The 27848-nt window shown below is 40.6% G+C and overlaps 2 protein-coding genes across 10 annotated transcripts in view; both read left to right on the top strand.

The window, feature by feature from the left end:
- Window positions 1-16394, top strand: part of PDCD1LG2 (programmed cell death 1 ligand 2) — a 119390-nt gene extending 102996 nt beyond the window's left edge. Inside the window, exons 7-8 of one of the 3 annotated variants that reach the window (XM_070794220.1) lie at window positions 15219-15283; window positions 16009-16394. In XM_070794220.1, the coding sequence (XP_070650321.1) occupies window positions 15219-15283; window position 16009 (66 nt within the window). In that variant the 3' untranslated portion in view covers window positions 16010-16394. Of the gene's footprint in view, window positions 1-15218; window positions 15933-16008 lie in introns of those variants that run through there. The other 2 variants (XM_070794222.1, XM_070794219.1) reach the window with 2 other exon arrangements.
- Window positions 16395-16614: 220 nt separating this feature from the next.
- RIC1 (RIC1 homolog, RAB6A GEF complex partner 1) overlaps window positions 16615-27848 on the top strand; it is a 163997-nt gene continuing 152763 nt past the window's right edge. For 3 of the 7 annotated variants that reach the window (XM_070794215.1, XM_070794213.1, XM_070794214.1), the window contains exon 1: window positions 16615-16962. In XM_070794215.1, coding sequence (XP_070650316.1) covers window positions 16819-16962 — 144 coding nt within the window. In that variant the 5' untranslated portion in view covers window positions 16615-16818. The remainder of the gene's footprint in view (window positions 16963-27848) is intronic. The other 4 variants (XM_070794212.1, XM_070794211.1, XM_019965981.2 and 1 more) reach the window with 2 other exon arrangements.

Genomic DNA, 27848 nt, shown 5'->3' with positions numbered 1-27848 from the left:
ACATCAAGCAATGTCATAGAAAAATGTGTAAAAGACATAAATAGTCATTTTACAAAAGAGAAAATGTGGAGAATAGAAATATACAAAGATTCTCCACCTTCATTAATAATCATGCAAATGTTATAATTAAGATTACAATAAGAAACCATATATACTCTATAGGTGGGTTAAAATTAAGAAGTATATTAATACTAAGAAATTGCAAAGACTTGGATCAAGAGAAACTCTTTTTCTTAAAACTTTTTATTTTGTATTGGGGTATAGCTGATTTATATTGTGATAGTTTCAGATGAACAGAGAAGGGACTCAGCCATACATATACATGTATCTATTCTCCCCCAGACTCCTGTCCCATCTAGACTGCCACATAACAATGAGCCAAGTTCCATGTGCTATACAGTAGGTCCTTGTTGTTTATTCATTTTAAATATAGCAGAGTGTATATGTCTACCCCAAACTCCCTAAATATCCCTTCCCCGCATACCTCCTACTGGCAACCACAGGTTTTTTCTCCAAGTCTGTGAGTCCAAGAGGAACTCTTAAACAATGCTTCTGTGAGTATAAACTGGCACAACTACTCAAGAATTTAAAATTTTTATTATCTTAAAAGTTGAATATTTGAATACCCTACAATCCAGAAATATGTACTCTTTAGGTATCTATTTTAGAGGGATTTTAGCACAAGTATACCAGAAAGCACAAACATGAATGTTCATGGTAGCATTTCTATAATAGTAAAAAACAAACAAATAAAATTCAGCCCAAATGTATCAGTCAGGGTTTGTTCGAAGAAGCAGAACCGCTGTGAGAAATTAATGCAATAAGGGATTTATTATAGGGGATTCAACTGTACGCAATTCCAGAAGCTGGCAGCACTGTCTATGTGAAGCTGTTGTTCCTGTATCTGATACTAGAGCTAAAGTCCACAGGACGGGAAGACAGGATGTGAAGTGGGGGGAGCAAGGACATACCGGAACCCACAAGGGTAGACTGGAATCCGCACTAGTCTTTCCCTCCTCCCAAACCCCTGGTGACATTCATTGTGGAGTTAAACACACACCTGGCCCAAGAGTTGGAGAAGCTGAAGCTGACAATATGAAGGAATTGGGGAGCTATGGGCCTGCAGGGACTTCCTCCATATAAGGAAATAGGGCCACTCCTTCACTGCTGCCTTCTTTACTGAGCACAAAATGTCTCTTTGTCTTTTCACATAACCCTGAGAGGCCCAGAGAAGTGAAGTGACCTGTGACCTATAGAACCCTATTTTAAGCAGTGTCTTTCTGCATCTTTCTGCATTTCTTCTCAAGAGAGCTCATTGCAATATTTTGGATCTGAGTATCTGCTATTCCTCCTCTCCAAAGGACATTCCTGACACAGGTACTTGTGCCTGTTGCCTCTCATGATACCGTATAAGCAGGCTTAGGTAGCTTTGTAATAACAGATCTTCTTACATGATTAGCCGCCAAGGAAGTTCCTCATTCCACTGTAAACAGATGTCATCTTAGGACTGATTTCCTCCCGAATAACATAATCTTATCTAAATTTGAGCAGTGCATCCAAATGTACATTTTATTTAAATGGGAACTGCTGGCTTTCAGCTAAAGACAAATTCTCAAACCTCTGTCCAAGTTTGGTACCAAATTATCCATGGTTACTCTGCAACTACTAATCTAGTGGGGGAAACACTCTTTGGCAGAAGAGGAAGTCAGTTCCCAACCTTCATTTCTCTGTTCTCAGAGACATTGGGATGAAGTTTAAATCCATTACCAAAACATAACAATAGAATTAAAATTATTTAAGAGAGAGACTAAGTCTTTGCCAATTCATTTATTTTGAGCAAAAATAATACAATAAAGTTCCAGTACTGGAAAAGAATTTGGCTAATATTCTTAAGAACAATATCACAATATGTAACTTGAAGTGACTTTTTTCCCCTCTGTATCTAAAAGTGTTGGGCCAGAGGTAATTAATCAGAAGTGAAGCAATTTTATATTAGATGTTTTGCTGTGGCTTTAGATTTTAAATAACAAACACTTTAGTTTAAATCATTTCAGTGAGTGAAAATCTGATTCTGTAAAGTAACTAATTGGAAGTTAGTGATTTTAATTTGCAATTCTTTTCTCTGTAGAACTGTTTGTCATAAAAGTCTTCACATGGTGAGTTCTGCTACTGACTTTAAAATATAATTTAACTCACCAAAATATGATTCATAGTCCAGTTTTTCAGAGATGTATTTTTTTGTACAAAGTGAGATATGTTAGTATTTCTTTCATTTCTAAATCTCTTTCTTTATTCTTTTTTGTTAATTTATTTCACTGTAAGATAATTTTTTGTAAATATGGTACTTACTGAGTTATATTCTAGTATGGTTATTATTCAGAAACATCAAAAGAGAGACAGAGACAAAGTTCCTCCTGCAAGGGAGCCGTCAGTCACTAAAACCACCGGTCGACTGAGCATAAGACAGTTCTACATACAAGCAATAACTGGCTGCTTTGACTTTCTTTCTTTACTCCTTTGGGTCTATACTTGAGGAGTTAAGGTATCTAGATATTTGTACCTGGGCTCTGAGTACCTGCCATGAGAACTAGATTCAAGACAGAGATTAAGGTAAGGAAGTTTATTAGGACGTGCTTTTGGAATCAAACCAATCTATTGCTCTGGACTAGACCAATACTACTGTTTTGTTTATTTATTAATTTATTTTTGGCTGCACTGGGTCTTCATTGCTATGTGCTGGCTCTCTCTAGTCGCTGAGAGGGGGCCTACTCTCCAGTTGCAATACATGGGCTTTTCACTGCAGTGGCTTCTCTTGCTGCGGAGCATGGGTGGTAGACGCAGGGGGATATAAGATCCAGCTGTTCCTTTCCATGTGGATATTCTCTTTGGAATATTGATTTTGGAGGATATGTGTTTAATTAAAGAAGGCAACATTTTTTAAATCAAGGGCCTATAAATATTAGTGGCTAAACATTTTCAAAAAATTGAAATTCAATCACAATCTTCATTATCAATGAGCAATTTAGAACATAGCATTGTTACTGAAACAAATTTACTATATTTTCCAGACACTATCTTAAGAATTGAAAAACTGGTGGTTTTGCTTTTTGGAAAATATGATACATTTTCTTCTCAAAGTTTCCTTTTGTTTTTGCCTTATGTGGCCTCATAGCTCTCTCCATGCCCTGTGCATTGCTTTCCAAAATCTGTTCTTGCTGTCAGGTAGAGAAATTTAGCAACAAAGAAAAATCTAAGCAGGACCCACCCAGCTTTTATATCCTGCATGGCTGAACTTTAATGAAAGTTTGAGTTTTTCCAAAATCTGGTCTTCACTGACTGGGGAGGAAAACCAGCTTGGGGGAAAAAAAAAAAATGCCTTCAGCATGTGAACCATGTAATTTTATTTGAACTCAGGAATTCCAAAAATACTTGCTTATTGAAAACACAGTTATGTTTTTGTGTTGAAACTTGTTATGGAGAAGGGTAAGTGCTAGTTCTTTCCTCCACTTTTTCTCATAAACATAAAAAAAAATTAAAGACTGAGTGGCTGGGCAGAAAAATAATATGGAGGGGATGAGTCGGACCATGTTCTGTCCTGAAACCTATGCCTTCCTTGGGAGATCTGTATCTATTTTGTGGGATCTACTAAGCCCCACTCAGCTTCAGATAACCCTTTCCCCCTCTGATGAGAATTCAGGGCTCCCTCTGGCCTGATCTTCAAGACCAGTTGGCTCACTGTTCTACTTGCTGACGTCAGTGTAAATGCTGTGCCAGTAGCAAGACTAGAACTTCTGGGTTCCTGCAGGGAAAACTGGCCAAGCAGAACATTTTAAGGTCTGGTCAGGTTTAAGGGGATCCAGTGTTAAGAATAACATTAATAACTAGCATTTGGGGGAATATATACTATGTGTCAGTCGCAATACTGGGTGTTTGTTGTTGTTGTTTTTTTAATGTGAATTACCTTATTTAATCCCCACAACAATCCTTTGTGGTATTTGATGCTTAGGGAAGTTTAAGAACCCAGAGTTTGAAACCAATCAGCCTGTCTCCAGAGCTCTTGATCTTCTTCCCTATTCTGCGAGCCCTGACATTTATTAATGGGTCTCCATGTAGGAGATTGGAATCTCAGGCACCAGGGTAGCAGATGCTTGTTGGTGCCCTGCCCATGTCTCCTTGAGGCTGTACCAACTGCCAGCAACTGCACCACCGATCAGTGACTTTCTCTAGTGCTTAGAGGTCCAGCTGTGAGTATGGAGGTTGGGTGTGGGGAGATTTAATGCCTCCCAGGAGCAGCCCTTAACTACTGATTGGTAGGAGCTGGTTTATAAATCTCCAGTGCCCTTGCTTCTCAGATGCAGTAATTCAGAAGTATGGGATCTATACCGGTTCCCAGAATTCCCCAGAGGGACTAAGCACCCATTACCCATAGTGCTCACGTGCTTGAAAACACTCTCCTCATTGGTTGTCTTCCCATTCTTGCATATTTCCCTGCTGGCATTTCCTGATAACAGCACCGAAGTGAACTATTGGCATGTGTATTCTTGTTGGCTTCTAGGAGAACCAAAACAAAGACAAAGAGTAAAGGAAAGGAGGGTCTGTGAAGAAGGAGAAGACAGGTGGAGGAGCTGCTGCATTTCTGGAAGGAGCACGGGGTTGCTTCTGTAGAAAGTAGCCTCATAGGTGGTTCCCTACTCTTGAAGGCGACAGTGTCTTTGTGAGACATGAGAGAAAGGTTTCAAAGGATTATTGAATATTGACACACTGGATGGCTCTTTTATGGCTCACTTGGTGGAATGTTTGTCAGAGGTCTCTTTTGCTCCACTGTTTTTAAGTGTACTTTTGCCTAGCGTTTTAGTTGGAAGTAAGAGAAGCTTCCCTGGTGGCTCAGACAGTAAAAGAATCTGCCTGCAATGCAGGAGACCTGGGTTTGATCCCTGGGTTGGGAGGATCCCCTGGAGAAGGGAACGGCAACCCACTCCAGTATTCTTGCCTGGAGAAAGAGGAGCCTGGGGGCTACAGTCCGTGGGGTCACAGAGTTGAACACAACTGAAGCGACTTAGCACAAACGCACAACAGGTAAACTGTTTTTTATTTCCTTGATCATGGAAGGACGTGGGCTTAATAACAAATATATACAGGCAGTGGCCAGCTTCTTCCAATACACCTGGCTGATAGAAGATGTTTCCTTCTACCTGGTTAAGGTAAAAACCTGGAGGGAGCTCTTGCCACCTTTGTCAGTTTTCTTGTCTTTATTACAGAGGGGAAAACCTCTGAGAACTGTAATCTTGCTTGGGATTGGGAAAGTGTAGGTTGAGGGGAGAAATTGTAATGCTCCCTTCCTCAGGGTCCTGCAGAAATTGCTCTCTGATGGGAAGCAACAGACAGTGCAGCACACAATCAAACCCCAAGGGCCTTTCACAGGAAACAGCCTGCATTTGCTCACTTTCTAAAAATGCCCACTGAGTAGGGGAGAGTCTTCCTTGGTGAATCATGTATTAAATGATGTGATGCATTAATGTTGTTGAAATACTATCCAACTGCTAAAAGGCTAATTTCTTGATTCACTTTATAGATTCAACATCCTACTTAAGTGATGTAATTCCTTCTTCCCTCTCTTCCTTCCACAGCTTATTAATATTTTCACATGACCTTTTGGATAGATTATCATTTCATTTTTGTTTAAGATATAAAAGATGTTATTTGCTAGGTGAATATGAAAATGCCAATTTCATTCATTTTCTTAGCAAAGCAATTTTTCTGCATGAAGGATTCATAAAAAATATTTTTAGGAATTGAAAAAAATAGTTATGTCTGCCTGATACAAAATATGTATATTTTATTAGTGAGAAAATAAGTTTGTAGAGAGAGACTGTATTCAAGTTGTTAAGTGTTAGTGTTCTGGGTTCAAGTTTTGACTCCACCACTTCCTTCTTTACTCTGAACCTTGAGCCTCTCTGAGCCTTAGTTTCTTCACCTGTAAAGTAAGGATAATAATAGCTACCTCATATGGTTGTTTGGAGAAGGCAATGGCACCCCACTCCAGTACTCTTGCCTGGAAAATCCCACGGATGGAGGAGCCTGGTAGGCTGCAGTCCATGGGGTCGATAAGAGTCGGACACGACTGAGTGACTTCACTTTCACTTTTCACTTTCATGTATCGGAGGAGGAAATGGCAACCCACTCCAGTGTTCTTGCCTGGAGAATCCCAGGGACGGCAGGGCCTGGTGGGCTGCCGTCTATGGGGTTGCACAGAGTCGGACACGACTGAAGTGACTTAGCAGCAGCAGCAGCAGCATATGGTTGTTAGGATGATAAACATTAAGCGTTATAAAGTGCTTAGAGCAGTACCTAGCACATGATGAGAGCTGAATACTTGTTATTATTATTATTATCATTTGTGTAATAGCACTCATCATTAGGAAGTTCTTTGTGTCTAATTCAAAATATGCTTCTAAGGGCATAGATTGCTCTGACCTTTCAGTCTCCGGCATCATTAAAAAAAACGAATCTGACAAGATAGGTATTAGCATCTCCACTCCACAGACAAGGAATAGTTAAAGGTAGTTTAGAGGGCTAACAAGGCAACACAAAGGTGATGAACAAGGCCAAGTAGTCCATAAGCGTGGGCTCCACTCACTCATGAGGACCGCTATTGAATGACCTAAAGTTACTTCAACCCCTTGGTATCCTCTGGTCTCTACAGTGGAGTTGTTACACCCTTTGGATAGCTCTTTCACCAGGAAATTAAGAAAATTCAGATTTTCTGGAACAGAATTCATGCCCACACTTCCTCAGAATCCAGTGTAGCAGGATTTTGACTTGTTTGTATGCTGATAGGAGAACTGTATAGAGATTCTAGCCTACATACAGAGTACAGACAGAAGGCACTTTAGCTTTTAACTCCTAATCAACTCTTTATTAGCTCTTATTAATATGCATGAGAATCTTGTAGGTATTTGTTTAAAATGTTAATTCTTGGGCCACACCATGAAGGGATTCTGACTCAGGAAGCCTGGGATTCGGTCATGGAAGCTGCATTTTATTTTATATTGTTTTGTGTGTGGCAGATTCTCTTTTCTTTTTTAAATTGAAGTATAATTATATACAATATTACATGTTATAGGTGTATAATACAGTGATTCACTATTTTAAAGGTTATACTCCATTTGTGGTTATCATAAAATACTGGCTATATTCCTTATGCTATACAATATATCCTTGTGGCTTATTTTATATACAATAGCTTATAGATATCTGCATTTTAAGTGTATCTCCAGACAGTTCTGATGCAGGTGATAAGTGGACCACAATTTGGGAAAATTGATCTCTTCAATAACAAATTAACATACAAAATAGCTATTTTTTCTGATTAAAAGAGAAAAATATTACCATTTTTCTGCTTATAAAAGGAAAAAAAAAAAGAAAATGCCAGGAATGAAAAAGAAAAGAAAACTATGCATAATTATATTTTCTAGAGATGAGTACTGCAAATATTTTGATGGCTTTCCCTTTAGTTTTATTTTTTAATGTGTAGCCACTTTTTCATATCCTTTAGTACTTATAATCAAACGTATTAAATGTGGTTTCATAGATATGTTCCTTTTATATTAAGTCTTTAGTGGTTTTATAAATTAATTTTGTGTTTTAAATATATGTAAACTTACTCTATGAAATCTACTTATATTTTTGTCGAGGCTGGAGATTGGACTAGGTAATATTTCAGGCCCATTCTGATTAAGATCTCATACTTGTAAGATTCGTGTAATTCTTTGAGTGTAAGAATTAACCCCATTCAAACCTGATACAGAATCTAAAATTACATTCTCCAAAACTTAAGCTCAAAGATTTGCTCTTGGGCTTTGTCTTTCTCTACAGATCTGCTGATGTGACATTATATCAAAGGTAATAATAACATTTGTTCAAAGATGATATACACTTGGCCAACAACTATGTAAAAAGCTGTTCAATATCACTAATCATCAGAGAAATTAAAATCAAAACCCAAAATGGATATTATCTCACATCCATGAAGACAGCTACTATTAAAGAAGCAGAAAATAACAAGTGTTGGTGAGGATGTGGAGAAATTAAAACCCTGTGCACTGTTGCCTGGGTTGAAAAATGGTTCAACCTCTATGAAAAACAGTATTGGATGTTCCTCAAAAAATTAAAAATGGCACTACCATATGATCCAGTCATCCCCTTTCTGGGTGTATTTCTAAAGGAATTGAAAGCCGGGACTTGAACAGATGTTTGTGCACCAAAGTTCCCAGCAGCTTTATTCACAGTAGCCAAAGTGTAGAAACAACCCAAGCATCCACATATGGATGAATGGGTAAACAGAATGTGTAATATATTTATACAATGGGCTATTTGCCTTAAAAAAGAATGACATACTATCACATGCTACATACAACACGGATGAATCTTAAGGACATTATACTAAGTGAAACAAGCCAGTTGCAAAAAAGACAATTATTGTATGATTCCACTTATATGAGGTGGAAACTAAACTAGTCAAACTCACAGAAACAGAAAGTAGAATGGTGGTTATTAGGCACTGGGAGGCAGGGGGAAAAAGAAGCTATTGTTGACAAGATATATAGTTTCAGTTTTACAAAATGGAAAGTTCTGGTGATCTGTTTCAGACAGGGTGAATATACTAAAAATAGTTCAGTGCAGTTGCTCAGTCATGTCTGACTCTTTGTGACCCCATAGACTGCAGCACTCCAGGCTTCCCTGGCATCACGAACTCCCAGAGCTTAGAACTCCCAGAGCTTACCCAAACTCATGTCCATCGAGTCGGTGATGCCATCCAACCATCTCATCCTCTTTCGTCCCCTTATCCTCCTGCCTTCGATCTTTCCCAGCATCAGGGTCTTTTCCAATGAGTCAATTCTTCACATCAAGTGGCCAAAGTATTGGAGTTTCAGCTTCAGCATCAGTCCTTCCAATGAATATTCAGGACTGATTTCCTTTAGGATTGACTGGTTGGATCTCCTTGCAGTCCAAGGTACACTCAAGAGTCTTTTCCAATACCACAGTTCAAAAGCATCAGTTCTTTGGCACTCAGTCTTCTTTCTGGTCCAACTTACACCCATACATGACTACTGGAAAAACCATAACTTTGACTAGATGGATCTTTGTTGGCAAAGTAATGTTTCTGCTTTTTAATATGCTGTCTAGATTTGTCATAGCTTTTCTTCCAAGGAGCAAGTGTCTTTTAATTTCATGGCTGCAGTCACCATCTGCAGTGATTTTGGAGCCCAAGAAAATAAAGTCTGTCACTGTTTCCATTGTTTCTGAATTTATTTGCCATGAAGTGATTGGTCTGGATGCCATGATCTTAGTTTTTTGAATGTTGAGTTTAAGCCAGCTTTTTCACTCTCCTCTTTCACTTTCATCAAGAGGCTCTTTAGTTCCTCTTCACTTTCTGCCATAAGAGTGGTGTCACCTGCATATCTGAGGTTATTGATATTTCTCCTGGCAATCTTGATTCCACCTTGTGGTTCATCCAGCCCGGCATTTTGCATGATGTACTCTGCACATAAGTTAAGTAAGCAGCATGACAATATACAGCCTTGATGTACTCCCTTCCCAATTTGGAACTAGTCTGTTGTTCCATGTCTGGTTCTAACTGTTGCTTCTTGACCTGCATACAGGTTTCTCAGGAGGCAGGTAAGGTGGTCTGGTATTCCCATCTTTTTAAGAATTTTCCACAGTTTGTTGTGATCTACACTGTCAATGATGCAGAAGTAGATATTTTTCTGGAATCTCTTGCTTTTTCTATGATCCAACAGATGATGGCAATTTGACCTCTGGTTCCTCTGCAATTTCAAATCCAGCTTGAACATCTGGAAATTCTCGGTTCATGCATTGTTGAAGCCTAGCTTGGAGAGTCTCATTTTCATCCATTAAGGGTTATTAATAATAAGCCATTCTGGCTTTATGGTTAATTAAATGATTCTTAGTAAAATTTAGCACTATTTACCATGAAGAGGACTTTGGACAAGGTAGACTGGTTAATCACATTTTCATTTACTGAAATTTAAAAAAATTTAAATGTTTGTACTTTTTAAATAAAATTTTCAACCATATGGAAAAGTTGAGTGAATAACATGTTGAGTTCCCTAGTAGCCATCACTTAGCTTCGAATATAATCAACTCATGGCCAACTTTGTTTCATACCTACTTCCACCTTCTCCACTCACCCCTAGATTATCTTGAAGCACAACCCAGACATCGTATTATTTCAGCTGAGATATTATCAATCTTCAGGAGGGCATAAATACTAATCAAGAATCCATCCCAGAAGCAAATACATTAGCAAATATAAATACAAAAGCATCATACAAAAAATACAAAAAAGCAATACAAAAATATCATAAAGTTGAACGTTTAAAGCATATTAAACAATCCAAAACTAAAGCAGTATCATATTCAGTGAATATTGTGATAGGCTCTTATAGAGGTCCCCCCAAGTTGGGAGTGGTGTGTGCAGAATCAGAATCCAGTCAGTTTGTACCGTCATAAGAAGTCTTTTGGACTCTGTGGGAGAGGGCGAGAGTGGGATGGTTTGGGAGAATGGCATTGAAACGGATTGCAGTCCAGGGTTCCATGCATGATACAGGGTGCTTGGGGCTGGTGAACTGGGATGACCCAGAGAGATGGGATGGGAAGGGAGGTGGGAGGGGGTTCAGGATGGGGAACACATGTACACCCGTGGCGGATTCATGTCAATGTATGACAAAACCAATACAATATTGTAAAGTAATTAGCCTCCAAAATAAGGAAAGAAAGAAAGAAGTCTGTGAATGTGTGAAGGGCAGAGAGCTTACTTTTAGTTTGATGACTCAGAGTGCTTTTCCTCCTAATCCTTCTCTCTCCAGTCTTGCGACAGTGCCTGAAGCTCCACATTACTACATTCCTCTCTTTGATTTGCCTGCACTGTAGGCCTCATTTAAAGCAGAAAAGTGGGGCATTATCAATCATTAGTAACTTTGTCCTATGGAATTTTTTTTCATTACAAAAGTAACATGTATTCATTATAGACAATTTGGAAAACACAAAAAACCCTCCCAAAGAACACAAAAAAGCACCCATCAGATCAGATCAGATCTGATCAGTCGCTCAGTCGTGTCTGACTCTTTGCAACCCCATGAATCGCAGCACGCCAGGCCTCCCTGTCCATCACCAACTCCTAGAGTTCACTCAGACTCACGTCCATCGAGTCAGTGATGCCATCCAGCCATCTCATCCTCTGTCGTCCCCTTCTCCTCCTGTCCACAATCCCTCCCAGCATCAGAATCTTTTCCAATGAGTCAACTCTTCGCGTGAAGTGGCCAAAGTACTGGAGCATCATTTCTTCCAAAGAAATCCCAGGGCTGATCTTCAGAATGGACTGGTTGGATCTCCTTGCAGTCCAAGGGACTCTCAAGAGTCTTCTCCAACACCACAGTTCAAAACCATCAATTCTTCAGCGCTCAGCCTTCTTCACAGTCCAACTCTCACATCCATACATGACCACTGGAAAAACCATAGCCTTGACTAGACAGACCTTTGTTGGCAAAGTAATGTCTCTGCTTTTGAATATGCTATCTAGGTTGGTCATAACTTTCCTTCCAAGGAGTAAGCGTCTTTTAATTTCATGGCTGCAGTCACGACCTGTAGTGATTTTGGAGCCCGAAAAAATAAAGTCTGACACTGTTTCCACTGTTTCCCCATCTATTTGCCATGAAGTGATGGGACCAGATGCCATGATCTTAGTTTTCTGAATGTTGAGCTTTAAGCCAACTTTTTCACTCTCCTCTTTCACTTTCATCAAGAAGCTTTTTAGTTCCTCTTCACTTTCTGCCATAAGAGTGGTGTTATCTGCATATCTGAGGTTATTGATATTTCTCCCAGCAATCTTGATTCCAGCTTGTGTTTCTTCCAGTCCAGTGTTTCTCATGATGTACTCTGCATATAAGTTAAATAAGCAGGGTGACAATATACAGCCTTGACGTACTCCTTTTCCTATTTGGAACCAGTCTGTTGTTCCATGTCCAGTTCTAACTGTTGCTTCCTGACCTGCATACAGATTTCTCAAGAGGCAGGTCAGGTGGTCTGGTATTCCCATCTCTTTCAGAATTTCCCACAGTTTATTGTGATCCACACAGTCAGAGGCTTTGGCATAGTCAATAAAGCAGAAATAGATGTTTTTCTGGAACTCTCTTGCTTTTTCCATGATCCAGCAGATGTTGGCAATTTGATCTCTGGTTCCTCTGCCTTTTCTAAAACCAGCTTGAACATCAGGAAGTTCACGGTTCACATATTGCTGAAGCCTGGCTTGGAGAATTTTGAGCATTACTTTACTAGCGTGTGAGATGAGTGCACTTGTGTAGTAGTTTGATCATTCTCTGGCATTGCCTTTCTTTGGGATTGGAATGAACACTGACCTTTTCCAGTCCTGTGGCCACTGCTGAGTTTTCCAAATTTGCTGGCATATTGAGTGCAGCACTTTCACAGCATTGTCTTTCAGGATTTGGAATAGCTCAACTAGAATTCCATCACTTCCACTAGCTTTGTTCTTAGTGATGCTTTCTAAGGCCTACTTGACTTCACATTCCAGGATGTCTGGCTCTAGGTCAGTGATCACACCATCGTGATTATTTGGGTCATGAAGATCTTTTTTGTACAGTTCTTCTGTGTATTCTTGCCATCTCTTCTTAATATCTTCTGCTTCTGTTAGGTCCATACCATTTCTGTCCTTTATTTATTTATTTTTTCATTTCTGTCCTTTAAAACACCAATATTTTAGTGAATTTTCTTCCATTTTCTCCTAGGCATTTTTATACATTTTTTTTTCATGAACATGGGATATTTTACATACCGCCTTTTTTGTGCTTTCATTCAGTTCAGTTCTGTCGCTCAGTCATGTCCGACTCTTTGCGACCCCATGAATCGCAGCACACCAGGCCTCCCTGTCCATCACCAACTCCCGGAGTTCACTGAGACTCACGTCCATCGAGTCAGTGATGCCATCTCATCCTCTGTTGTCCCCTTCTCCTCTTGCCCCCAATCCCTCCCAGCATTATAGTCTTTTCCAATGAGTCAACTCTTCACATGAGGTGGCCAAAGTACTGGAGTTTCAGCTTTAGCATCATTCCTTCCAAAGAACAGCCAGGACTGATCTCCTTTAGAATGGACTGGTTGGATCTCCTTGCAGTCCAAGGGACTCTCAAGAGTCTTCTCCAACACCACAGTTTAAAAGCATCAATTCTTCAGCACTCAGCTTTCTTCACAGTCCAACTCTCATAGCTGTACATGACGACTGGAAAAACCATAGCCTTGACTAGATGGACCTTTGTTGGCAAAGTAATGTCTCTGCTTTTGAATATGCTATCTAGGTTGGTCATAACTTTCCTTCCAAGGAGTAAGCATCTTTTAATTTCACGGCTGCAAGTCACCACCTGTAGTGATTTTGGAGCCCAAAAAAATAAAGTCTGACACTGTTTCCACTGTTTCCCCATCTATTTGCCATGAAGTGATGGGACCAGATGCCATGATCTTCGTTTTCTGAATGTTGAGTTTTAAGCCAACTTTTTCACTCTCCTCTTTCACCTTCATCAAGAAGCTTTTTAGTTCCTCTTCACTTTTATTACTTCATAATATATACTGAATATACTTCTATGTGATTAAATTTTCTTCCCCAGAACTTTTATTTTTGCAAAATATTTAATTGTAAGGAAGGACTATAACTAATGTCTTTTGAAGGACATTTAGATTATTTCCTCTTAGCTATCTTCGTGGGGTACATTCTTAAAGCTAAACTCTGTGCATACTAGTGTTTATTTCTTAAAAAAATCACTAAAGGAAAAGAAATTGTTGGTTCCAAAGGTAACATATCTTTAAGCTCTCTCTCTCTCTTTTTAAAAATGTAATACCAGCTACTCTTTGAGCTTCCCTGGTGGCTCAGACCGTAAAGAATCTGCCTGCTATGTGGGAGACCTGGGCTCTATCCCTGGTTTGGGAAGATCCTCTGGAGAAAGGTATGACAACCCACTCCAGTGTTCTTGACTGGAGAATCTTAATGGACAGAGAAGCCTGGCAGGCTACAGTCCATGGGGTTGCAGAGTAGGACACAGCTGAGCGACTAAGCACACAGCACACCAGCTACTCTTTAGAAAAATTTCACGAACTATTCTTCCAGCAACAATTTATAAATGTACCTCTGTTCCTGTGCCCCAACACTATTGCTTGTAATTAAAAAGAGTCCATTAGTTTGATACATGAAACCTTGTACCTATTAGATTTCCCTTACACTTTAGTCTTAGCTCAGAATAGAGTTCAATAAGTTTGACTTGAAAGTGACGGTGATGTGCAGAAAGGAAGAGAAGGTATATCCAGAGCATAGGAATTGCTAGTGTATTTTACAGATTAATGTTAGACTATGATATCTGAAAGTTTGAAAATCCCATTCATAGGGTTTCTATCACAATGGAGGGGGGGACTCTTAAGTAAGGGGTTGTGGAGAGAGTCAGATATTTTACTTCTCCCTGGACAGGGAGAAAGGCCTACAGGATCTCACTGCCTGGAGCAACTACCACAGGTCAGTTCAATCTAGAAATCAATAGATCTGTAGAAGGAAGACCAGTTCTTTTCAGAACTGGTGACTTTAGGCATGTCCACCACTCTGGTCCTGTTAACATCACACCAATATTACCTACCTTGAAGATTGGCTACGGAACAAATCAAGTCATGCATTTGAAAATATTTTCAAACCTTAAATGCTACAAAGGAGTGTGTTAGGGAAATTAGATTATAAATCAGCTAGGAAAGTTAAAACCGAGTGCAATGAAAAGTACTTACAAATTCTTTAAACTGTGTGTGAGTGCAGTTAAATGCTGACATTTTGGAGGCACGTGAGAACAAAGACCCTCTGAAGGAGAGCTGGGAGAAATACACCCTCAGGAAATTTTCAAGTGGAACTGGTGCCCTGTAACTTAACTTTAATTTCCTCTCTCTTTCTGCCAAATGCATAACTGAATCTGAGAATGTTAGATGACTGTATGATGCAACTGTGTTATTTTTCTACAATTTTATATTAGCAAGTCAAGAAACTGCGCTGGGCCTCTTTATTTGTCTAATGGTGCAGTTTAGTTGGATCAGGGTTTCATCCAAATCTTCCTTTGACAAATATTTTCAGTTTACTATCCTTACTATTTAATATGTTCCAGACTGCTATGCTGTTTGTCGGGAAAAAAACACCAGGAAGGAGACACAGTCTGGCCACAAGAGGCTGGTGAGTGGTGAGGCAGTTTAAACTTTGCTTTGAGGAATCCTGGATTCTTTGATCACCTTCTGGGGAATGCAGTGAATGTTTAGGAAAATTATGGAAAGTTACATATTTTGCTATGAGTACCAGCTACAATACTACATCTGATATGGATTAAGTTAGTTTCCTTTCTTGCTGTTTATTTATTCATGTGAGTTAACTTAAAAAAAAAAAAAAAAAACTTGGGCTCTTAAAAAAAAAACTTTTAATTGAAACACAGGGAAAATTTCAGACTGTACAAAGACACAGATAATGAGAGAAAAGTCTTTTAATCCAGAACCCCTTTCCCCTACTCAACATTCCCTCGCCACTCCTGCATCCTTCTTTTCAGAGGTAATCCCAGGGTCAACGCTTAAATAAACTCTTATTGTTAAGGTGATCGCTGGGGTTCAAAAAGTTAAACATCGAACTACAGAATCGCTACAGTCGGTTCCAGTTCCAAAATTAAATCACATACTCTACTGAGAGTGCAAAAGAGAAAGCCTTGCCTTGTCTAACATTATGGCTGGTAAATGCACACAAGTTTGCAAACCGAATTAAAAAATATACACTACATTTAGAATTCCTGAAGGATAGAGAACAGGATTAAGGCACTTTCACGGCAAGTGGTTTATTTATGAATTGAAATAAAGGCCCCCTCTAGCGTGTAAACTCCATGAGGGCAGGGACTTCACCACCAGCTTTCACTGCAGACCTTGGCATACAACAAGGGTTCACTGGACAAGGGACCCCACAACCCTGCACAGAGACCGCGGCCCACAGGCCAGGACAGGAATTGGAGCACCAAACGTCACGTGAGTCGCCCTCCCCTGCACGTGCCCCGCGACCCAGGCGATGCAGCTCCGGACCCACCCCCACCAGAGACTTCACCAATCAGGGAAGGAAAGTTAAATTTGGCCAGGCAAGGGGCGGTCCCAGCTACTAGTCTCCGAGTAGCTGCGTCTTGCCGGCTCGGCCCACTTGTCGCCGAGTCTCAGGCATTAGTCCTGCCTGCTAGCCTTGACTATACAGCCTACTTAGCAACTGTGAGGCGCAGAGGAGCCAGAGCAGGGCTAGGCGCATGCGTGTTGAGCTGAAGCCCAAGGCGGAGTTTCAGACAGCATAGGGGAGTGAAAATTATCTCCAGTACGCACGCGCGCTGCAGCCCTCACAGGCAAGACACACGCGGCGCTGCGTGGTGACGCCAGTGCGGCCCGAGGAAGGGGCGGGGCCAGGGCCGGGGCGGGACTTCCAGCTCCTCCCGCCCCCTCTCCATCCAGACTCTCCCTCCCCCTCCTACCTCCACACTGGGCCCCGTCTGCGCTGGGGTGCCTTCGTCGCTTAGCGTTGTGTCGGCCTGGCCCGGCCCGGCCAGAGGGCAGATGCCCGGAGCTGCCACCGGCGCCGCCGCCGACTCGGCCGGTGGCGGTGTGGGAGACGGGCGTCCGACCCTGGGCCGCTGAGTGTGACGGACGGGGCCGGGGGCCGCCTGGCGCCGCGGCGTCTGAGGCTCCGCGCGGACCATGTATTTCCTGAGCGGCTGGCCCAAGAGGCTGCTCTGCCCTTTGGGGAGCCCGGCCGAGGCGCCTTTCCACGTTCAGTCCGACCCCCAGAGGACTTTCTTCGCCGTACTGGCCCCAGCTCGCCTCAGCATCTGGTACAGTCGGGTAAGTAGAGCCTCTCGCCTCTTCCTCCCGGCTTCCCGGCACCATCCCGCCCCCAACTTCCACCCAGAGTCTGGGACCCCTGCCCCTTCGCACCAGACCCACTCGTCTTCGCCCTCCTTGTTCCACCTCCTTGGTTGCGCGAACCCCCGGATCTGGACACGTCCTCTGGCCAGGGCTCCGGGGGGGATGCCGTCGCTGCTGCCCCAAATCCCTGCACCTCCCTGCGTTGGGCCGGCGGCCGCGCACAGTGCGGACCCCACGCGCTCCTTCGGCCGAGCCCAGATTTTCCTTCCTCTCTCTTCCCCCTTTCGCCGAGGAACAAATTTGGTTAAACTTTCCACAACTAGGAATCTGGCCGCTGTTGTGTTCCTAGTCCTACCTTGCTTTAAAGACCATTGTTTTGAAGTTGGGGAAAGCCTGTTGGGCTTTACCCAGTCAGTGCCAGACTTGACATGCGGTGATAACATTTCTACAACTACAGCCAGAGTTTTTTTTTTTTAATACTGAAGGTCTGATAACCCAATTCCTCGCCTTACCCTAACATCTCTCCACTTTTAGGTCAGTTATTTTCTCTGCAGCTCTTGGACTCTTCTGTAGAGAGTTATAGAGGGGTTAGTAGGAGCGGAAGTGGGACTCAATCTCGCCGCTCGCCTCTTGGTATTCGCACCTGGAAGTAATAAGATTTGGGAAGCGCTTGAACCAGTGTTCTGTTTTTGCTTTCTGTGAATCGTGCTTTTTTATTTCTTGTATCTAATTAGTGAGTGGTTGAAAGAATAACTTAAAAAATAGCTGGTGGGTTTCCTTATTTTCCTTGAACGCTGCTACAGGTCTGTTTATAAGCAACAGAATAGAGTATAAAAATTTTCCGCCACCTTCCCAAGAGAAGGCGGTGCTAGTGTATGTCAGAGTGAAGTTGTTATGCCTTGAAAGCTGATTTTTACCAGGTGGAAATAGGTTTCGATCTTAGCTTTGTTAGATACATGTGAAATACTGGGTTTAATCAAATTAGTTAAAACTGTCAAATCTGTGTGACTATTTGAATGTCTGTCTATGCTTTGACTATCCTCACACACAGCCCTGGTAAAAGTAATGATGAGATTTAGGTATTTCTGGTATCTTTTATATGACTGTAATAATTAGGTTTTAAATTATAGTGTTTGCCATTAAGTTTTGGTTAATTTTTAAATACGTCTCAGAACAAAACAGGGCTTTGTGTTGTTTTGTTGTCACAAAACAGCAATGTGACACTTCTGTCTGGTGCTTGATTGCATGTTTTTATGTATTGCATATCATCTGGTTCTTAAATGAGATACTAATTCATTTACATCATGTATACCACTTGAGTAATTTCTTTTTTTGTTTGTATATATTATTTTTAAGGCATATAAAAAAATTAGGTGAATTTTAAATTGCCTTCTTAATTTTAGTTCATAATTTCACTCTAATGTAACAAACTGTAAAGCCTGAAATACAACTTTCCTTAACTCCATAAAGGACAGGCCTAACTTAATTTTATCACCCAACGCCTGGTGGCTTAGACGGTGAAGAATCGGCCTGCAATGCAGGAGACTCGGATTCGATCCCTGGGTCAGGAAGATCCCCTGGAGGAGGGAATGGCTACCCACTCCACTATTCTTGCCTGGAGGATTTCATGGACAGTAGAGCCTGGCAGACTGTAGTTCATTGAGTCACAGAGAGTCAGACAGGACTGAGCGACTAACACAACTTAATTTTAGGTGATTGCAGCCGTGAAATTAAAAGACGCTTAGTCCTTGGAAGGAAAGTTATGACCAACTTAGATAGCATATTCAAAAACAGAGACATTACTTTGCTAACAAAGGTCTGTCTAGTCAAGGCTGTGGTTTTTCCATTGGTCATGTATGGATATGAGAGTTGGACTGTGAAGAAAGCTGAGCACTGAAGAATTGATGGTTTTGAACTGTGGTGTTGGAGAAGACTCTTGAGAGTCCCTTGGACTGCAAGGAGATCCAACCAGTCCATTCTGAAGGAGATCAGTCCTGGATGTTCTTCGGAGGGAATGATGCTAAAGCTGAAACTCCAGTACTTTGGCCACCTCATGTGAAGAGTTGACTCATTGGAAAAGACTCTGATGCTGGGAAGGATTGGGAGTAGGAGGAGAAGGGGATGACAGAGGATGAGATGGCTGGATGGCATCACTGACTCGATGGATGTGAGTCTCAGTGAACTCCGGGAGTTGGTGATGGACAGGGAGGCCTGGCGTGCTGTAATTCATGGGGTCGCTAAGAGTCTGACTCGACTGAGTGGCTGAACTAAACTGAAACTTAATATAGGCTTCCCTCATAGCTCAGTTGGTAGAGAATCGTCTGGCAATGCTGGAGACCCCGGTTCGATTCCTGGGTTGGGAAGATCACCTGGGGAAGGGGAAAGGCTACCCACATTAGTATTCTTGGGCTTCCCAGGTGGCTCAGTCGGTAAAGAATCCACCTGCAATGCAGGAGATGTGGGTGTGATCCCTAGGTTGGGAAAATCCCCTGGAGGAGGGCATGGCAACCCATTCTTAATATTCTTGCCTGGAGAATCCCCATGGACAGAAAAGCCTGGTGGGCTGCAGTCCATGGGGTCACTGTCAGACATGACAGTGACTAAGTGCAGTACACAGCATAAACTTAATATGAAGGAAGAATAGACCAGAAGCCTGTAGACTACTTTATTTATCTGTAAAAGAAACAAAAATGTTCCTTGACTGTCTTAGGGATATTGTGAATATTGAGAATATCAGGGTTTTTTGTGTGTGTTTTGTTTTGCTTTTGGACTTAGATACTAAACAAATCTACGGCAGTCCTGGTCAACGTAAAACTGGTCATACCCCTTTCCTTCAAATTCCAATGGTGCTCATAGATTGCCGGGGCCACTATCATTAAGATTGTGCAAAAATTTAGGTTGTACAGAGTGTATGGGTTCAGAAGTATGTGAAAGGAAATTCAGGAATACGTTCGAGGAGGCTCCATGGTACTGTAAGTTGACTTATGGTTAGCTTTGAACTCTTGACATCACCGTCACTTTAGAAATCAAGTATCGGATGAGATGATTTTAAAGTTTATAACTGGGTGAATGGGGAAACAGGTGCCAGACTCCAGTGTTTGTTTTGATTTTTTAAATTTCTAAACTTAAACTATGTAAGTTAAACCTATGTAAGTTAAGTTAACAAACTTCTTTTAAAGTGAAAATACCTCTAGCTAAATTGAGTAGCTATCAGTCGTTCCTATGTAATTTAGAGTGAATGGGTTTAAAATGTTTGCATGAGAACATGAAAGCTTTGATTTTGGAGACATTGTATATGCAAGTAATTTTACAGAATAAAGAGAATTTTGAAGATCTGAAGAAGGGTTTTATGGAATTTGAGGTCTTAAAAGCAGCTTGAGGGCATTTAGAGACATGGAAAAACATGCTCAAAAAGATGTGAGGATATAATACAATTTGCTTTCTTAAAATTTTGTTAGGGCTCTTTTAGTAAGTTAAATTCACTTAGGAGGAATGCATTTTTAAAAAGAGAAAACTAGCCTTGTGGGAGGAACGTGCATTTAATAGTCTGGCTGTTTATTTATTTATTTATTTTAATGTCTAAAAGAATAGCTACCTGGAAAGTGTTGATTAGACATGAGGCTATGAAAACAGTAAAACAAAATCTCTAAGAATAACGTGTGTATTTTGTGGGTCTTCTAGTGAGCTTTTATGTACCTCTTATAGTGACTGTTGTATACCGTATGTAGCTGTTTGGGATCCGAGTGTTACAGTCATATCTCTTCAAAATTCTTTCCTGACTTCAAATTTGAGAAGTGTAGTAGAGTGCTTTTTAGATGTGTTGATAACTAAGAGTTTCTGTCGATAGTCATTTTGCTTTTGATTTCATTTTTAGTGTGAGGGTGTGACTCATTTTCATTGTAACGTGTTGGTGTAAATTTGCTTTCTCTACTTAGTGATTCTACTTAGGAGTTTTAAACTACTTGAATTTACAACAGAGATCATTCATATATTTTGGAACCAAAAAAGGGGACTCCAAAAAGTTTTGGTATGTCTGTTAGATTGAGGTGCTAGAGATGCGAGTTACTTGATGGAGCAGTTGATGTATTTCTGCCAAGGGTATTGTAAAAGGACTGATTTCAGCTTTGAAGATGAAGCTGCTGTTTAAAGCACATTATGATTTATGATTGACATGGGGGTTGTAGGAGATAAATTGTGTTTTGTACTGTATCAGAGAGCCTAGAATTATTCCTTTAATATACTACTTAACTGTGACTATAAAAGTCTCTGTGAACCACAGAATGATACTTTAGAATGCTGTAATTCTAAATTAATCTTATCTTAATTTTCAGGTCATTGATTATTTTAAATATATGAACACTTTCTGTGAAAAAGATAGTATCAATAGGCAGCGTATGAAAAGGATTAAGGGGACATATTGTATGTGAGAGAAAAACATTATGTTCAAAGATGGTAGTATGTTAATATAAATGAAAATTTTGTGAGTTATCACTGCTAATAAAAAGGTGAAATAGGTAGAATTACTGGACTTATGAAATATAATAAATTGTCTTTGAGCACCCTGAGTGAAAACTTATCCTCTTTTTGCTGTGTACTAATAATGGAAAACAATGAGACAGATATTCAATCAGGTGTGTGGTTAAGATGTCATGGAAAAACTCAAACAAACTTTTTGGTTAACCCAACAATTTGTACCTGTATTTTTTCCAGCTCTCTCATTTCTCACGCTTTCAACCCTATTTTGTTAATGCCTCCAAAGAGCCTTCCTTATAAACCCACTGCTTGGAAGTCATTTAGGGTTCACTGTTGGTTAAAGGATGAAGTTCAAAAACTCCTTGGTTTAATATCAGAGACTTTCCTCTCTTGGAATGCTCTCTTGCCCTGTCTCTGCCTATCAGAATATTACCCAAACCTTAGCTTCTGTTGAAATCGTGCTCTGAGTCATTCTTTATTTACTATAATTGTTTTTGATGAACACTGTTATTCATTGAGTTCATTGTTTTTTATGAACAGTACTGTTTGTAGTGTAGTTTTTCACACTTGGTTTATTTTTCCAACTGGATTGTAAGTTTCTGGAGAGCACAAGTGATCTTAATTTATTTTAAATTGAAGTATAATTGATTTACAATATTATGTTAATTTATAAGTAATCTTATTTTGTATTTATGTTTTGCACAAAGATGTTTAGTAAGCATTTTAAAAATAATTTAAGATATCTGTCCTATGCATAACACATACTTTTTTCAAGTTTTAATAATTTGAAGATTTTTAAATGTTGACATGTAACTTTAAAAATGTGATGATATTAAATTACAACTTAAAATCAGAAAAAATTGTGTTAGGGTTATAAAAGTTAAGGTTAATTAAATGCTTTTTTATTATACCCAGCCCAAATTATATTAGAAAAATAGTACGTTATTCATAATAGCCAAGATGTGGAAGTAACCTAAGTATCTGTCAATGGATGAATGGATAAAGAAGATGTAGTTTATATGCATAATGGAATATTGTTTAGCCGTGAGAAAGGACATCTTAAACTATTTGCAGCATATATGGAAGGACCTAGAAGGCATTATGCTAAGTGAAATAAGTCAAAGAGAAATTATGTATATATCACTTACATATATGCGATCTAAAAAAGCGAAATGGATAGAAACATACTAGAATGGTGGATATGAGGGGCTAGGGAGTGGTGGAAAAGGGGAGATGTTGATAGGAGAGCGTAAACTTCAAGCTGTAAACTGAATAAGTTCATGTACAGCATGGTGATTATAGTTGATAATACTGTATTATATGCTTGAAAGTTGCTTAGATGAGAGTAGATTTTCAGTTTTTTCTCTACAAAAAAAGAAATGGTAATTGTGTAACATGATGCATGTGTTAGCTAAGACTGGTGGTAATCTTTTTGCAATGTATAAGGGCATCAAATCAACATGTTGTACATCTTAAACAGTGTTTATGCGAATTGTATCTCATTAAAGCGGGCAGGGGTGGTAGTGGAAGTGCTACCTTATAAAGGGTCTTTCTTTAATTATTGGGTAATCTGCAGCTTGCCGGAACTTAAATTACTGTGCAGTATTATATATAGCCAGTTGAACTCCTTGTTCCCAATGTATATTTATATTGATGTGATCTATAATTTGGTAGTGGGACCACGTGTGTGTGCTTTTAGTTTTTCAGTCATGTCTGACTCTTTGCAACCCCATGGACTGCAGCCCACCAGGCTTCTGTGTCCATGGGGATTCTCCAGGCGAGAATACTGGAGTGGGTTGCCATTGGCTTCTCCTGGGGATCTTTCCAACCCAGGTCTTCCACATTCCAGGCGGATTCTTTACCGACTGAGCCACCAGGGATAGGTAATCTGTTATTTGTGTGGATTTATTTCAGATTTTTGAGATCAGTATACATCTTTGCGTGTCTCAGAAAGGGCAACGGTGGGGGAAGAGTAATTTGGTTCTTCACTATAGGCCTCCTTATCTAGTGTTTGCCTCCTTATCTAGTGTTTGACTCTCAGTGCTGGAAAAAATGTATGGAATATTCATACACTACATTTCAGCTTTCTAGATTATCTCCCTCCTTTAGTCTGTGATTCACTTATTTATCTAAAGTATGGTCTCAAAGTAGTACAAGTTGCCTGAGAGTCTAGCAGCCTTTAGTTAAAGGTATCTAGCCAGTAACATAATTTTCATACTAAATTGCCACAAGGAAGAAATTAACTTACCCTGTATATCAGGGTCCAAAATAACGATGTTCCCAAATGAAAAAAATTAAGATTAGGGCCAGTCAGAAACTAACAGCAGCATCAGTAGAGGTGCATGCTTAATGTCAATCAGTATAGTTTCCATTTACTGCATCTTTTAATCACTGAAATAAAAGCTTCTATAAGATTCAAGTCTGTGATTGAGAAGGCTTTCTTTTCTGGTTATCACCTGCACTCTGAAGAGATTTGGTGTGGGCTGGTTCTAAGACTGAAATGTAGTAAGCCTGGGTTGACTACAACCCCAAAACCTTTTGTGCAAGTTATGGCACAGTATTACAGGGACCCCTGACTTTCCTGTGAGAAAAGAGGACCTTGAGGTGAGATGGAGAGGAAGGAGTTCAGTGCTGATGGTCAGTGTAGTGGAAGAGATTTTAGTGACTGGATTCCCCTCCTCTTACTTCAGATCCTAGTGAAATGGAACGTAGACCTAAAGTGGAACTAGTTGTTGGGAGTCTCTAGTGCCAATCCATGAAAGCTGGAGAATATACATTTCTAGAAGCCTTGAGTCCCTGTTTAACTTCCCACTATACAGGCACTACAAGCAAAGTTTGAAAAGTTTTGATGCAAACACAGTAAAATAAAATTTAAATACTTACTCTGCCAGACACTGGTGCCAGGATGTCAGCAGTACACAGAAACAGTTCCTGCCTGCATGAAGCTTCTGCTTTGGTGAGGGGAGACAGGCAGCAAACATATCCATATGTCAATATAATGAGTGCCATGGAGAAGAGCAGAGTAAGGCTGTCAGGGAATGTTCGTGTGGCATTGTTATTTTAGCTAAAGATGGTTGGAGAAAGCCTCCTTAGGGAGGTTGCATTTCAGCAGAGACCTTAAAGAACTAAGTGACCAAGCCACGTAGGTATCTGAGAGAAGAACATTTCAGGTAACTTCAGTTCTGTTGCTCAGTCGTGTCCAACACTTTGCAGCCCCATGGACTGCAATACATTGGCTTCCCTGTCCTTCACCAACTTCAGGAGGCTGCTCAAACTCATGTCCATCTAGTCGGTGATGCCGTCCAACCATCTCATCCTCTGTCGTCCCTTTCTCCTCCTGCCTTCAATCTTTCCCGGCCATCAGGGTCTTTTCCAATGAGTCAGCTCTTGGCATCAGGTGCCCAAAGTATTGGAGCTTCAGCTTCAGCATCAGTACTTTCGATGAATCTTCACAACTGATTTCCTTGAGGATTGACTGGTTTGATCTACTTGCAGTCTGAGGGACTCTCAAGAGCCTTCTCCACCAACACAGTCCAAAAACAGTGAAAAAGTTGGCTTAAAACTCAACATTCAGAAAACAGATCATGGCATCTGGTCCCATCACTTCATGGCAAATAGATGGGGAAACAATGAAAACAGTGAAAGACTTTATTTTTTTTTGGTTTCCAAAATCACTGCAGATGGTGACTGCAGCCATGAAATTAAAAGATGCTTGCTCATTGGAAGAAAAGCTATGACCAACTTAGACAACATATTAAAAAGCAGAAACATTACTTTGCCAACAAAGGTCCATCTAGTCAAAGCTATGGTTTTTCTAGTAGTCTTGTATGGATGTGAGAGTTGGACTATAAAGAAAGTTAAGCGCCAAAGAATTGACGCTTTTGAACTGTGGTGTTGGAGAAGACTCTTGAGAATCCCTTTGACAGTATGGAAATCAAATCAGTCCATCCTGAAGGAAATCAGTCCTGATATTCATTGGATGGACTGATGCTGAAGCTGAAACTGCAATACTTTGGCAACCTGATGTGAAGATCTGACTCACTTGATAAGACCCTGATGGCTGGGAAAGAATGAAGGCAGGAGGAGAAGGGGATGACAGAGGATGAGATGGTTGGATGGCATCACTGACTCGATGGACATGAGTTTGTGTAAGCTCTGGGAGTTGGTGATGGTCAGGGAAGCCTGTTGTGCTGTAGTCCATGGGGTCGCAGAGAGTTGGACACAACTGAGCGACTAAACTGAACTGTTGTCCCATGTTCAGTTCTAACTTTTGCTTCTTGATCTGCATACAGATTTCTCAGGAGGCAGGTAAGGTGGTCTGGTATTCCCATCTCTTGAAGAATTTTCCACAGTTTGTTGTGATTCATACAGTCAACGACTGTGGCATAGTCAATAAAGCAGATGTAGATGTTTTTCTGGAACTCTGCTTTTTCGATGATCCAGCGGCTGTTGGCAATTTAATCTCTGGTTCCTCTGCCTTTTCTAAATCCGGCTTGAACATCTGGAAGTCCATAGTTCATGTACTGCTGAAGCCTGGCTTGGAGAATTTTGAGCATTACTTTGGTAGCCTGTGAGATGAGTGCAATTGTGCGGTAGTTTGAACATGCTTTGACATTTTCTTTCTTTGAGATTTGAATGAAAAGTGACCTTTTCCAGTCCTATGGCCACTGTCGAGTTCCAAATTTGCTGGCATATTGAGTGCAGCACTTTCACAGCATCATCTTTCAGGATTTGAAATAGCTCAACTGGAATTCCATCACCTCCACTAGCTTTGTTCGCAGTGATGCTTTCTCAGGCCCGCTTGACTTCGCATTCCAGGATGTCTGGCTCCAGGTGGGTGATCACACCATCATGGTTATCTGGGTCATGAAGATCTTTTCTGTAGAGTTCTTATGTGTGTTGTTGCCACCTGTTAATATCTCGTGCTTCTGTTAGGGTCATACCATTTCTGTCCTTTATTGTGCCCATCTTTGCATGAAATGTTCCCTTGGTATCTCTGATTTTCTCAAAGAGAAAGATCTCGAAGAGATCTCTAGTCCTTCCCATTCTATTGTTTTCCTCTATTTCTTTGCATTGATCACTGAGGAGGGCTTTCTTTTCTCTCCTTGCTATTCTTTGGAACTGGGTATATCTTTCCTTTTCTCCTTTGCCTTTTGCTTCTCTTGTTTTCAAAGCTATTGTAAGGCCTCCTCAGACAACCATTTTGCCTTTTTGCATTTCTTTTTCTTGGGGATGGTCTTGATCCCTGCCTCCTGTACAATGTCATGAACCTCCGGCCATAGTTCTTCAGGGACTCTGAATATCAGATCTAATCCCTTGAACCTATTTGTCACTTCCACTGTATAATTATAAGGGGTTTAATTTAGGTCATACCTGAATGGTCTAGTGGTTTTCCCTACTTCCTTTAATTTAAGTCTAAATTTGGCAATAAGAAGTTCATGATCTGAGCCAGTCAGCTCCCCATCTTGTTTTGCTGACTGTATAGAACTTCTCTATCTTTGGCTGCAAAGAATATAATCAGTCTGATTTCAGTATTGACCATCTGGTGATGTCCATGTGTAGAGTCTTCTCTTGTGTTGTTGGAAGAGGGTGTTTGCTATGACCAGTGCGTTCTCTTGGCAAAACTCTCTTAGCCTTTGCCCTGCTTCATTTTGTTCTCCAGGGCTAAATTTGCCTGTTACTTCAGGTAATCTCTTGACTCCCTACTTTTGCATTCCAGTGCCCTATAATGAAAAGGACATTTTTGGGGGAGTGTTAGTTCTAGAAGGTCTTGTAGGTTTTCATAGAACCGTTCCCTGATAGCTCAGTTGGTAAAGAATCTGCCTGCAATGTGGGAGACCCTGGTTTGATTCCTGTCCAAAAGATCCCCTGGAGAAGGGCTAGGCTACCCACTCCAGTGTTCTTGGGCCTCTCTTGTGGCTCAGCTGGTAAAGAATCCGCCTGCAATGCGGGGAACCTGGGTTTGCTCCCTGGGTTGGAAAGATCCCTTGGAGAAGGGAAAGGCTACCCACTCCAGTATTCTGGTCTGGAGAATTCCATGAATGGTTGATGGGGTCGCAAAGAGTCAGACACGACTGAGTGACTTTCAGTTTCACTTTATAGAACCGTTCAGCTTCTTCAGCATTACTGGTTGGGGCATAGACTTGGCTTACTGTGATACTGAATGGTTTACCTTGGAAACAAACAGAGATCATTCTGTCGTTTTTGAGGTTTCACCCAAGAAATGCATTTCAGACCCTATTGTTGACAACAAGGGCTACTGCATTTCTTCTAAGGGATTTTTGTCCACAGTAGTAGATTTAATGGTCATCTGAGTTAAATTCACCCATTCCAGTCCCATTTTAGTTCACTGATTCCTAAAATGTCGATATTCGCTACTGCCATCTTCT

The sequence above is a fragment of the Bos indicus genome, chromosome 8 (genome assembly GCF_029378745.1).
Source record: "Bos indicus isolate NIAB-ARS_2022 breed Sahiwal x Tharparkar chromosome 8, NIAB-ARS_B.indTharparkar_mat_pri_1.0, whole genome shotgun sequence".
NCBI lineage: Eukaryota > Metazoa > Chordata > Mammalia > Artiodactyla > Bovidae > Bos > Bos indicus.
This window is presented reverse-complemented; position numbering and strand designations above follow the sequence as displayed.